This window comes from Apteryx rowi, unplaced genomic scaffold (assembly GCF_003343035.1).
Source record: "Apteryx rowi isolate R43461 unplaced genomic scaffold, aptRow1 scaffold_237, whole genome shotgun sequence".
In the NCBI taxonomy this organism is placed as follows: Eukaryota; Metazoa; Chordata; class Aves; order Apterygiformes; family Apterygidae; genus Apteryx; species Apteryx rowi.
The window spans coordinates 22334-35349 of record NW_020448719.1 but is presented as its reverse complement, the minus strand read 5'-3'; the positions used below and the strand labels follow the sequence as shown (position 1 = coordinate 35349).

General features: G+C 41.2%; 1 protein-coding gene and 1 long non-coding RNA gene across 6 annotated transcripts in view; one reads left to right on the top strand and one right to left on the bottom strand.

Annotated features, from left to right (window-relative positions):
* Nucleotides 1–8669, bottom strand: part of CRADD (CASP2 and RIPK1 domain containing adaptor with death domain) — an 83809-nt gene extending 75140 nt beyond the window's left edge. Inside the window, exons 1-3 of one of the 5 annotated variants that reach the window (XM_026066049.1) lie at nt 8585–8658; nt 7817–8032; nt 4898–5203 (exon numbers count right to left, since the gene is read on the bottom strand). In XM_026066049.1, coding sequence (XP_025921834.1) covers nt 4898–5195 — 298 coding nt within the window. In that variant the 5' untranslated portion in view covers nt 5196–5203; nt 7817–8032; nt 8585–8658. Of the gene's footprint in view, nt 1–4897; nt 5204–7125; nt 7527–7558; nt 7784–7816; nt 8033–8273; nt 8338–8584 lie in introns of those variants that run through there. The other 4 variants (XM_026066047.1, XM_026066050.1, XM_026066051.1 and 1 more) reach the window with 4 other exon arrangements.
* Nucleotides 8670–8891: 222 nt separating this feature from the next.
* On the top strand, nt 8892–11468 carry LOC112966196. The gene is made up of 2 exons (XR_003253533.1): nt 8892–9395; nt 11296–11468. It is a non-coding gene; the product is annotated as an uncharacterized LOC112966196 (long non-coding RNA).
* Nucleotides 11469–13016: the final 1548 nt, after the last annotated feature.

Sequence of the window (13016 nt, the reverse complement as noted above, 5' to 3'; positions counted from 1 at the left end):
ACCCGATTTTCAGGGGAGCTGGGAATACGGAAAAGAGTTTGGGAAATTCTCCTGCAAGGATATATTTGAATCTCTCAAGAGAACTGGAGAGTGTTTTCTACAGCTTTCAGGCACACTGGGATATGGCACGAGGGCATTCCTTCATCTCCAGGTCAGTCCAGTGCGGCCAAGGCTGCTAAGCCCATCCCTTTCCTTCAGACAAACATGGGAAGAAACTCCCCCTTCTGTCACTGGACCATATAAGAGAGGGGAGGGAAAGAGAAGAAAGAGAAAAAACCACCCTCTTCTGTCCACCATTTTAGAGAGAGAAAAAGAATTCATCAGCTGCTCTCCTATCTGACATCTAAATGGAAAAGGAAAGAGACCAGGCTGTTTCCTCACTACATTAGGGGTCAGAGGAAGCAGGATAGGAAGAGGGCAGGAAGCAGGCAACAAAAGGTAAGAAGAGATGCTAACCTTCCCCATGCCCTAATGCTGTTGCATTTGAATCAGAATTCTTAGAAACCTACAACCCAGCTGTGGAAAAAGGACTTTGGTAAAGCTGGGGCCAGGCGAGGGGGAGAGCGGGGGGGGGAAAGGAAGGAATGCTTTCTCAGCAAAAGCACGTTTTGCTTTGTTTTGGGTTTGCATGCTGCATCCAAAATGTTACACAACATGAAGCTTCATATAGGTATACAAGAACACTCATTCCTCACATGCCCGTGGAAAAAACCCAATCACATCAAAACAGGACAAAACCCCCCACCTCACTTATGTCTACAAGACCCTAATACAAACTCCTGACGAGGTACCACAAGAAAGAAATCATGCATTAGAAAACATCCCTTGCTTAGTTGTGACAAAACAGCCTTCTCAAGATGATCCTGCGGGATTCCATGCCCCAAATTCACTCACGTTTGCCAGGACAGCAACTGCTGCTGCAGAATTCCACTGGCAAACAACTGTATCTCAGATTTTTCTCTTTCTCTTTTCTCAGCATGTTGTTATTTCCTGTGAAGAAATAATCTATACTACAAAGACATGCAGGACTAACACTTCTAGAAATAAATAATTTTATAGCAACATACAGTATACATAGAAATATAATACTTGGGCAAAAAAATTCCTGAGCAGAGAGAGATCAGAAAACCATTCCGATAAACACCCTCAAATCTTACATTTTTTTGCTCAGTGTAAAAAATATTGAGTAACTGTTTGCTGTTCCTAGAAAGAATGGAATTTTGTTGCCAACAGCTGTAGTCTTTCATAGGAATTATAATACTATATTGAAGATTTATGCTCCTGACAAAGGCATAAAGTTAGCCGAACTAGGGCAGAAAAAAACAGCACAGTTTTTTCCTAATGAAATAGACTTGCAGTACTTTTGTTAACTCTTACCACAGCAGAAGTTTCTATCTTCAAAAGCAGAAACTCACGCTGTGGTTTGATGTTTAGAATGATTTATAAGTCTTGCAAGGCCACTATGCACAGGGTGAACTGTTTTATTCTAGGTTCTTAAGCAAGAAACGTACCTTGTCATCTTGAAATTGAACTATTTTAGGTCATTAATAATTACCTCCAAAGCACATGACTCTGAATTTCCATCCTGACAATTTTTGTTTTGTAATCTTGTTTTCCCAACCTTAAGAAAAGGTATTCCTGAAGTTGTGACCATCTGACAGAACCACACAAGCGAGAGGAGAAAATGGATGCTAGTCAACAGGCTGTCACATGTACACAGTAAACAAACAAGGGGAAGCAATCTTGGGTCTCTTTGGTGAATTTATACAGATGCAAGTAGCCCTACTTGCCTGCAAGTCACTCTATGCATTCCAGTGGGAACTCTACTGCTTGTGCTCTGCAGGATTAGGGCTTTCTGAGCTGCTTGTAACAACAGCAGATAACAGTACACAGAACTATGTTTTTTAAGTCAAATCGTCATTCAGCAATAAAACTCAGGATATCAAAAATTTTAAGGTTCATTTATTTGCAAACAGCCAAACAGCATACTCTGGGTTGAATCCCGGACTGATTTACAGACACTCTCTATGCTGCTCCGTGAACATTATACGGAGTTACCCGAGTTGTGAACGGATAAATCCACTGGCTCGAAACAATTTGCCCAAAGCCTCACAATGAGTCAGTGGCAGCGTCTTGTTTGGGTCTCAGACTTTGGCTTTCATTCCACAGCTGCTCAGCCCACCAGATCATAGTTACAGGGCTCGTAGAAAATGTCACTAAAAATGTTTTTATTTCTGTCCTCCTCCTAAAATTTGTGTTTGGTTTCTGTTTTTTAACTAGTGGAAGAAAACAAATTAAAAACTTCTTAACAAGTACAGTTGTGATTTTATTTGACCGGGATCCAACAAACTATACTTCTCGGCTGAACCAAAGATAGCAAGCCTGATCTCTTTGAACAAGATGCACAATAATCCAAAGGCCTACATAGAAAATCACTGTGCAGGTGCCACAGTTTTCATGCTCAGATAGGGAAAAGCTAATACTGAATTTAAAAATCCTACATGTAGTCCTTCCGAAGTCAAAGAGACTATAAAATAAAGCCTTCCTTCAAGGAACAACTTGCCACCAGTCCCGCATCCTGCAAAAGATCTGCAAAAGCTGAGGACACTTTGCTTGAGTAAACAGAATTTTAACTGCGCACAAACAAGTGAACAGCAGGCAGGCTATTTCCATAAGTATGCATGATTCAGAGGAATAAAGATTTAAAAACTTGAGGCCATAAAATCAGTTTTGATTTTAAAAGTATTATGGTTTTAAAAAAGGTAACGTGTATATAGTAGACTCTTTTCATTACAAATGGATTCTTTAAAACAAATTGCCAGTGACAAATCACCATTTATAAGAACTGTTTCCAATAAGATAGAAGTTAAGTTATCTAGCATGGCACTAAAGAATGTACTTAATTTTAAGTATGCTTACAGTTTTATTAGAGCCAATGGCTTTTTCCATGCTTAAAGTCAAGCATATGCTCAAGCACTCTACTGAGACAAAAGCTTACAAGTTTGTTGTTCAGAATGCAAAGTGAGGCTTTTTTTTATCCCAAACCACATTTTTTTGCATGCAAACAGCACTGACGACATCACCATAATTTTCAGTTAATTTCAGGATGCATTCATTATTTATTAAGGCACAGGTGGTACTCCCAAAGAACGTGCACAAATATGAAAACTGACTTGGTTATTTGCCTCTTATCCTGTTTTCACATTTTGTATTGCCACAGTAAAAATAATGGTAACCTTTGATCTAATCTGTAAGTCTTTTCTAGCTCACACACAAGATTTGGCAATAGGATTACCAGGTACAGTCAACCCACTTGAAACCAAAGAATCTGATATGCATAAATACAGCATGTTAGTCACAAACTATCAAGAATGGGAAGAAACAATCCACAAGAGAATCAAAAGAATAAACATCTGAAACTATTTTTCTAGTAACAAAATACATGATCTTGAGTGTACTTGGTGACTATGTGCATGTGTTTGTGGAACTGCAGACATTATTCAAAAGCTTAACCAGCAATTAGCAAACACACTGATTTGTAAGGCAAATACAGAACATGAGCATGACAGGATTTGTCATATCAACAAGGTCTTTTTCAACACTTTCGATACCACGAGATTGCATTGTGCTGAGAACTCAGTGTTTTCACCTATGGGAGGCACGTGATATTTATTCTCCAAAAAGTTCTAGAAGCTTTTTACCTGGTTCTGCAGCTGGGGAGCAAGCATAAAGCAATCTCCACACAGGTCCAACAGAAAGAAAAGCTGTCATAATATTCCATTTAAAATGTCCTAAGGTAAGATAATGTCACATTTGTCCAGCAGATCTTCACAAAACATTCTTGGGTGTGCAGCTAACTCAGATGTAGGCACGCATGATGTTCAACAGTTCTTAGTAACACATCTTCACAAGTTTAGAGTCTCATGCAAAACACACTGACACTGGAAAAATCACATCATGTGCATCATAGTAAGATCGAAGCCAAATCAGGTGGGATTTGAAGGGGAAAGGAGAGAGGTTAATCTGACTGCTCAGAAACAATGTTCCCAAGTGAGGATGACTTCACTATTAAACTGGTAACATTAGGATAACAGCTCAGGCATGTTACAAAAAATCTTTACTAGGACAGGAAAAATGTATTTTAAGCACTTTTCCTCATGCTTCAGAACAGCTCAACAATACATGTGTATTCATAAAAAGAAAAAAATCACTTCAGAGCAAACATCAAGCTCAGAAAACTGTTTTAGAAATACATCTAAATGTCAGAAAACAAGTGATTTGACTAAATAAGATTATCTAACATCCACTAAATCTTCTGGCTCCTAAGCTCTTTTTAAAGTTAAGCAATGGCTAGTAACTTTGGAGGTAATGATCCTAGACATTTGCACTCTGATAAACACAATAAACCACATAATTCTAAATTAGTAGATATCACTAAATTAAAACTATTAAAACCATAATAAAATCAAGTAAATAAAAATCCTGCCAATATCAACAATACAGAAGTGAAACACTGTAAAACATACATAAAACATAGATTAATTAGGTATGGATTGTGGAGAGACTGCTGTTCGGCTAGTTAAAACTACTCTTTACAGTCCACCCCTTTTGTGGTAAGGGAGTCTGGATCCTGCATCTCAGACCCTCCAAATGCAGCCTTTCCCTATGGAAGCTGCTGCCTCCCAGTATCCAGAAACTCAGCCTTGCTCACTCCTCAAACTTTGCAATGCTTCCTGGCATTTGGCTGGCTTCCAGGAAATTCAGGCTGTGCCCTATGCTGGTATCATGCTCCATATCTATATGATGCATAACTTGACATTACCGGTACACTCAATACATTCAAAATTACAGCTGAGAACAAGCTTCAAAACAACAGCAATAACAATTCTGGCCTTACCTGCAGGATCTTCTACTGTCATTTCCTTACGCTTAGCTTTCAACTTGTCTTTAACCCATGGGAACTCCTGCAAGGAATCCAAGAATACATCAAATGCCTTTGGTCCTCTAGTAGGAAGAATATCAAGGAGCATCATGGTTTTCCTTTGACTGGTGGTTTGGGATTTTATTTCTTGAACATGACTGTCTGTGAGAATCCCTTCTTGGTAGAGATACTGAATAACAAGTCCATCCACGAGCACCTCTGTGCAGAGCTCCAGACGCAGGGAGCGTAGAAGTAACTTGTCTCTGGCATCCATCTGACAACCTAGAATACGAGAAAAGGAGTAGGAACATGCATGGAGATTAAAATACTTCAATCTTTAACATCTGGAAGTGATGTTTGATACCTGGCAACTTTTAGAAAGAATGCCAAACTCAGAACCATCAACCTGGGAAAACTATTAGTGATCCCAGCCATCTTCTTCCTGCTCAGATTTCACTGTCTCAGAAGCTAAAATGCAGCCATTTCTGGGAAGTATTAGACAGGAAGGGAACCTTTGGCATTGTGAAGACTGGTCCTTTGTTGGAACAAACAACCATGCCAAATAACCCCATCCATTAACTGGTCAAGGCCCATACCAAAAGCAGCTAGAGTATTTGCCAGTCCATAAGAGACTCTATCCCCCCAAAATTAAACACATGGCACAATTGACCTCTATTACTGCTGTCTCTGACATTATTGCTGTTGCAGTACTTTTGCCGCGGTAGCAGAAAACCAGCAACAGGACTAATAGAAACAGCACTGCTAGCAGTGACAGTGACAGAGTCAGCAGGGCTTTGGCTTATGCAATGCATATTAATTCTAGAAAGGCTAGAAGTGCATCTTATACACCAAGCTGTTCTCTCCCCTGACTCATCCTGGAAAGCTGTTCTAGAACTTGACTGATCTGATGATGAGAAACTTTCTTCAAATTTCCATTTTAAATTTATTCATCTTTTATTCATAGGCATTTGTTTTTCTGACAAAACTGTTCTTTAGCTTAAGTAGCTCTTCTCCCTCCCTGGTATTTACTCTTCTAATGCATTTATAGAAAGCAAACGGATGCCCTCTGTCAGCTTCCATTTCACTTGAATAACACTCTGACTAGACAAAAGCTGGAAAAGATGCATTTTATAGCCACTCTACAGAAGAGGAATCAAGGCCCAGAGAGACGAAGCAACTCATCCCAGATCATATCAGGAGTCAGTGCCAGAGCTGTGAACTGAATCAAGACGTCTAGCCTAGTCGTTAACAACAAACACATCCTTAGGCCCATTAATGGCACTTGAAAAGGAAAATGACGGAGTAATACAATTAAATACTTTCTCATGACTAAATCACGAAACCAAAAAAACTGTAGCACGTGTCATCTGTGATTACCGAGAGAATTTCTGATAATTAAACTAGGAGCTGCTGTTCTGACAGCTGGGCCTTGCAGAAACCATACTTCAGCTTGAAGATACAGGGAGAATTTGAGATTTTCAAAGCTTTTGTAGGAAACCTGCTAATGCCTTTAAATTGTCAGAGATGCCTACTGACTTCCAAGGCCCCATCAAGGACACGCCTAAATGGCTTGGATGTTAAAATATATAGGCCCCTAAGCAGCATTTTGGACAGAATGTAAGAGCTTATGGCCAAAAGAGAGAGACAGAAAAACCCCATGTTTGACACCCTGTGATAAAGCCACTCTCTGACAAAGCTTTCCCCAAGTGCTGAAAGCAATGTTAGAGGGCACCTTCTCAGGAGGACTGCATCTTTACCGAGCTAGCCAGCAGATTTCTGATATTCTGAACTGAATTTTGAAATGCCTGCCTTCTGTCTAGGGTCATCTGAGGATCAAACAACAGCTGTCCTGGCACAGATGTTCTTAAAAAAGCCTAATTTGCTACGCATAGTTCAGACTGCGTCAAACTCCATTAAGAGATGATAGTGCAGGCAAGGTGACAGAAGAACAGCAAATGAGACTGGATTCTCTAGGCTGATGTTAGGATGCTCATTTTGGATGGGTGAAACTGCAGATTCTGGTCTCTATATAATACTTTTTCACTACTGGGAGCAATCACCAGATTAAAGCAAAACCAGATACAATTTAGGAAGCAGATTCCCACTATTTCCCCTTTCTGGGGGGATTCCCTGACCACCCTTGAGCTGATAAAGTGCTTGCACAATTTGAGGGAGGCATCTAGCCACAATTCTGAGGGAATTACCTAAACCCAGGCAGGAAACCGTTTCTGACACTATGAAACACCGCCGTCTCACATGCTGCGTCGTTTGTCATGAGGCTCATCTAAGAGGCTCACCCATGCACTGAACAGGGAACACTGAGTCCTCAGGCAGTTCAAAACATTTCAGTTCCCCTTCTTCATTACTGGCCCAAGTGGTCAACACTTTTCAAAATTAAGGCCTTTTAAAACCACCTCTGTCCACACCTTCTTGCATTGAAGAATGCCTTTACGGTTATGAATCTGAAAGGAGAATTTCTGCTGAAACAGGCATTTGGCCCACTGACATTACTGTGAGCATAACCAAGGTTTTAAAGTCCACCAGGCCTCTTAACACAGAGGTCACAGTTATAGGGTTTCTTGATATTTAAAGTTTTGGGTTATTTTTAAGATTAGGTATTTCTTTATGTGTGTTTACCATGAGGAGGAAAGGGCTGGTTCAGAGTTGGGAACTAAGCAGCCAGACGTGGAAGTTTATCAGGATTTTGGTGTGTAATGCTCTAGAGCCAGAGTTTAATGCAGCAAAAATCTAATTTCAATCTCAGCCTATATCTAAGGATCCAGAGTCAAGCACTAGGATAATTTTCTCTGGTAATACAGGTGCTAGAAGGAAAGCAAAAATATGAGACTCCAGTTTACTTCTGCTTCAAAAATGAAAGGATGACGCAGCTCAAACCTTCCCCAGGTACGCTCCAAAAATGTATCTTTTCATTGTTGATGCAAACTTCAGGAAATGCATCTCCTTGTCACGATGATGAATGAGCACAATCCTTGATTTATTTCCATGCTCACATGGACAAGTTTGGATTTTTCTGAATCCACTGATGCAGAAATCTTTCCAAGAGTGGGGATAAAACTTTCGAAAAACCTGGATCTAAAAAACTTCCTGACCCTAAAACGAACATCATTTATTTAGTTAGTTTTTGCTAGAAACACGTTTGTGCTTTCCCCAATGCCAAAGGCTGCCACTTTCCCAAACGCCAACGGGACAAGGCTGCCTATGCCTGCCTCCTCGGTAAGGAGAAGGCCAACCCTATCAAACCCGTGAGCGCCGGGGTTATTCGCGGCGTGCCCGCAAATTAAAAAAAAAAAAAAAAAAAAAAAAAAGGAAAAACCCCCCAAGTTTTGCTTACAACTGAGGTGCGGACAGGACTGAGGGACGGATGGCGGCGGGGCAGAGTTAATGCAGGGGAGGCGCCTCTCCCCCGCCCCGGCCCCGGCTCTGGGCCCTGCCGCGCCACCCGCGCCCGCCCCGGCCCCCTCGGACGTTTCGGCGCGGGGGGAGGCGGCGGCGCGGGGGAGGAGAAGCCGTCGGCCAGGCCCCGGGGCGGGCTCTCCTCGCCCGCCGGCCCCGCGCGGCTCCCTCCTCCCCACAAGCGGGGCGGAGAGGGGGGCGGCGGCGGCGCGGGCAGCGAGGGCCCCTCCGCCCTGTCCCCGTACTTACAAGAGGGAAGCGGGAGCTATGCGCGGCGCCCGCGGAGCCGGCGCGGGCAGCACCATCTTTGTTGCAGGCAAGCGGGCTTCGCCGGAAGCGGCCGCGGCTCGCGGCGCCGCCGCCGAGGAAGGGCCGCTGACGGCGAGGGCGGGCAGGGGCCGCCATGTTTGTTGTGGGCAGCGCCGCGCCGCGCCGCGCGGAGCGTCCGTTAAGTCAGTTAGTCCGTCCGTTAGACGGCCGGTCAGGGGGGAGGGCTGCCCGGTGCTGCTGCTTGTCCTCGCAGAGGTGGCTTTTTTGTTGTTGTTGTTGTTTTTTGTTGTTGTTGTTGTTTTTTGTTGTTGTTTTTTGTTGTTGTTGTTTTTTGTTGTTGTTTTTGGGTTTTTTTGAAATGAGAGGTGCGCCGAGGGCCGCGGAGCCTCTCAGCAGGAGCTGTTTGCTCGGCTTTTGTTTTTCGGACGGGAGCAGAATTGGGAGACCCTAAAATCAGCTATGCCTGCTGCTCTAATGTCTTCTTTTCCCAAGGGGGGAAAAAAAACTGAGCATTCCTCTATAATGATAGTAAGTTAGAGGCTTCAGCACTGCAGACAGACAGCCAAACCACCTCTATGCCAAGGCTGATTTGAGCCATCAAGGGAAAAAAAATTAAGAAGTAGACATTGCAACAAGCAACAAGAAAAAATGAATAGGGCTTTTAACGTTCTCGAGGCCAGCTCTGCATGAGCTTTAGCCTCCTCTGAGCAGTATGGGCTTGTGTCCTGCATGGTTACAACATTTTTCAGGCGATGTGGCCCCATTGCACGCACGCAGCAAAACCCTTGGGGTAAGTCTTCGCGGGACTGGGCCCTGCAACCAGCTGGGGTAAAATGAGGGCTCAGGCTCCTGTGCTAACAACTCAGTACAGCTTCATGTACAGAGGGGCTGTGATGAGAAGGTATTTCCGTGAGGAGGGCTCACTTCCAGGAGTTAACATCTTGAATACCACTGTTCTCCTGCCATCTGGACATTCTTTAGAGAGTGGAAGAGTTGTATCTAAAATAAACTTACAAAAATGGAGTTTTTGTGACATTAGAAACAGGTGATCCCACTACTCGGTATGGGTGCTGGTTCCTATTTGCAAGCATATGCTAAGCCAAACCTCATTCAGATGCTGATATTATCTCAAATATACAGCAATACTGTATTGAATACTGTATGTATTTGGTTTCATTACTTTCATCTGAACAGCCTAAAAATGAAACTTTCATATCTGAAAAGCATTTAGTTAGGTGAGGTCCAGCCTGTTTCTACCACATTTCATGTGCTATGCACAATCCAGTATGTCCTCAAGGCTTTTTCTTGTATTATTGAATATGAAAACATCACTTTCAATAGCTCCTTTTATATGAATATTTGAAACCAAAGTACTACAGAAGAGAGAAAACTGATTCACAGATCTATTGCAATGAATAAGTGTCATTTCCCATCCCATGTCATTGCAGAACTTCTTTCCATCATAGTGTAGGTGTCAAGTGTCACAGGGGTTTCAGCGATGTCGGCTCTTTTCTTTAGTGCCTGGGGATGGCAATAGCGATGAAGGAAAAAAGACCCTGCAGGGCTGGAAAGCGCTACCTTGAAGTAGCAGGCAGCCACAGCGAGCTGGCGGTGGTCTGGTCAACTTGTTAATGCCTGCCCTTTGGAAAACCAGAAAAGGTGGCTGCTACAGCTGCTGCTAGAAATGTTGCCACCATGTGAACCCTATGTGTACATTCAGTTTAGACTACGCATACAGATTTAAGTATACTTGAAGTTATTTATGGAAACCTTTACATGCCCTTGTTAGATACTGTACCCAGGAAATATTTGCTGTGGAAAAATACAACTGAAAGTATTACTGGTAGAGCTAGGATGCTGCATTTGTTCAGTATTGTATTTACCTTCAGGATTTTGCATAAGAAGATGCATTTATTGACATTCAGAAAGTTTACGTCCTTTCCCTTTGATTTTCCCATGGCTGACAGCAAAGTTGAGTATTTATGTGGACACAGAATGTGAGTCACAGTCTAAAAGGCAAAGTTTGATGTACACTGGATTTAAGAAATGTTTAAAGAAATTATATATATCTTATTGTGTGGACAGTTTCTGCAGAAATGCTATCTATTAGGCAATTTTAAAACAATGTGTTAGTTTAATTGACCATACCCATTTATTTAGGATTATTTCCAGATAAATAATTTGATACAAGGGATTTAAATTGGTTTTAGATAATTGAAAAACAATATCTCATACCAACACACCCATTAAACCAAGGTAAATATTTTTGCCTCAGGCACACATGTTAGTCTTCTAGGAACACAGACATAAAAATTTTAAATACCACTATTGGTTGTTTCAAACCAATGCATTAACATAATATTTACTGTGACATTAATAAGATACACTGGAAACCACACAGTAAGTCGTCATCAGCAATTCTAACCAAAAAGAAGTATGCTGCTGTTGTAACCAAAGTACAACTGAGGTTTTTTTTAAATTTTCATACCTTATGGAAAGTTTGTAATACTGGCTGTGAGAAAGTGCAACATTTGTAAGCAATGCAGACTGACACCAGGGAGCCAAGGACACTACAGATCATCTATATGATCATTCTTTAGCACAGAATGCATGGCTCCTGAAAGTTTCCTTTCTTAACTTCTTATACTTCTTATTTTCAATTTCTTTTCTTTTTCTTTTCTTTTTTTCAGATATAATCACAATCTAAGGAACTGTGTTATATCTAGAACTGGCGTGACCCAACTTGGAGACTTACAGTATCACATCACTGTTATCCTGACAGCTGTACTTAATTGCAGATAATGTACCTACATTTTAAAATCGAAAATAAACACAAGCAATTGCATCACTTGCATTTACTGTATCTTTTTGCCAGATCAGGCAATTATGGCTATTTGTTTTATATGGTCCAAGGAGATCTTAGAAAGTTAACAACATATGGGTATGTATCTAGCAACTCTGATTCCCACTGAAGTAAATGATTACAGTCTTGCTGTCTTAAGTATAGCCAGCATTCAATCATGTCTTTGCTTACAGGCTAAACAGAGACATCATGCAAAGAAAGAAAGTGGCAAAAAGAAAATAGATAAGCATAGGAAGGATGAGGATGACAGCAGAGGTCTAAGTCTGATTAAATGGAAAATCTGACGTTTCTTTTTAATATAAATTGACTAATGGAAACTGTAAATGCACTACTAGTGTTTCATCTTTTGCAATACAAATCAGCTGTTGATTATGCTCTGCATTTACCCTGCAGCTACAGAATAAGGATGCACACAGGTGATGCCTTACATCCAAGGAATAAAACCCTTAAACTTTGCATTTCAGTTCTGTTTGGGTTCAACTCTGACTAAAGTTGTTCCAGTTCAGTTCTGGTCGAAGTTCAACAAAACTTCAAAAGAATGGTTCAGTTCCGTTACAGTTTTAGGAAAAAAAAAATATTTTAGTCAGTTTGGGTTCAGCTCAACTCCCTACTAAATGTGCTCAAATCTGAAAGCTAACCTTAGCTAAACACATAGATTAGTACAGCATTTCCGAAACTTTTTAGATCAACAGACCACTGTTCATCCTGCACATTTATCAGAGGCTACAGCATTATCATCAGACTTTTAACTTAAAACTATATTCAGTGTGGTTCTGTGGATTGGGGAATCACCGGTAGTCTTCAGGCTACAGTTTTGTGAACTGCTGAATTCAGGGTGGCGAGTCCAAATCTGTGGGAACCAAGCTAAGCAGCATCTCTTCTGACAATGCTTTTCTCTTTTACATGTGGGTTATTACAGATCAGAATGCCAGATTTTTAAATTAACCATACACTTTTAAAAAAACTCAATTAAAAGTCCTGAATCTTTTTAGAAACACCGCACAAGTATAATAAGATTTTTTAAAAGCTCTTGAGAGGGGCCTTTATGCTAATTAGAGTCAAGCTCTATGCTAGCATGTACATATTTTCTTTGTTTTCTACATACTAATTTGTTTCTGCTGATAACAAGAGCCAAAATGTGTTTTTTAAAACTCGTGCAACCAGATTTAATCTATTAGGACTATGCTGTTTTCAATTGTCTGTAGGACAGCATTCCAACTTTAAGGACAAAAGAAAAGAAATATGAGCCTCTAGATTTGTTTATTAAAAACACATCTAATTGGTTAAATCTCTCACAAAACCTCTGAAATGAAGATGGAAAAAAGGAACATATATTATATGGTTGTCTGTCATTTTTAGAAAAACAGCACAGAAAACATTTCTGAACGTGAAGGATCTTGAAAACACTATTAAAATGTAAGTAAGTGTGGCCGAAATTCAGGGGCCTGAGGACCAGATGAGGGTCTTGCAAGCCACTGCCATCCACCTCCTTCACATGCAGCAATCCCTTCCCTTCCCTTCCCTTCCCTTCCCTTCCCTTCCCTTCCC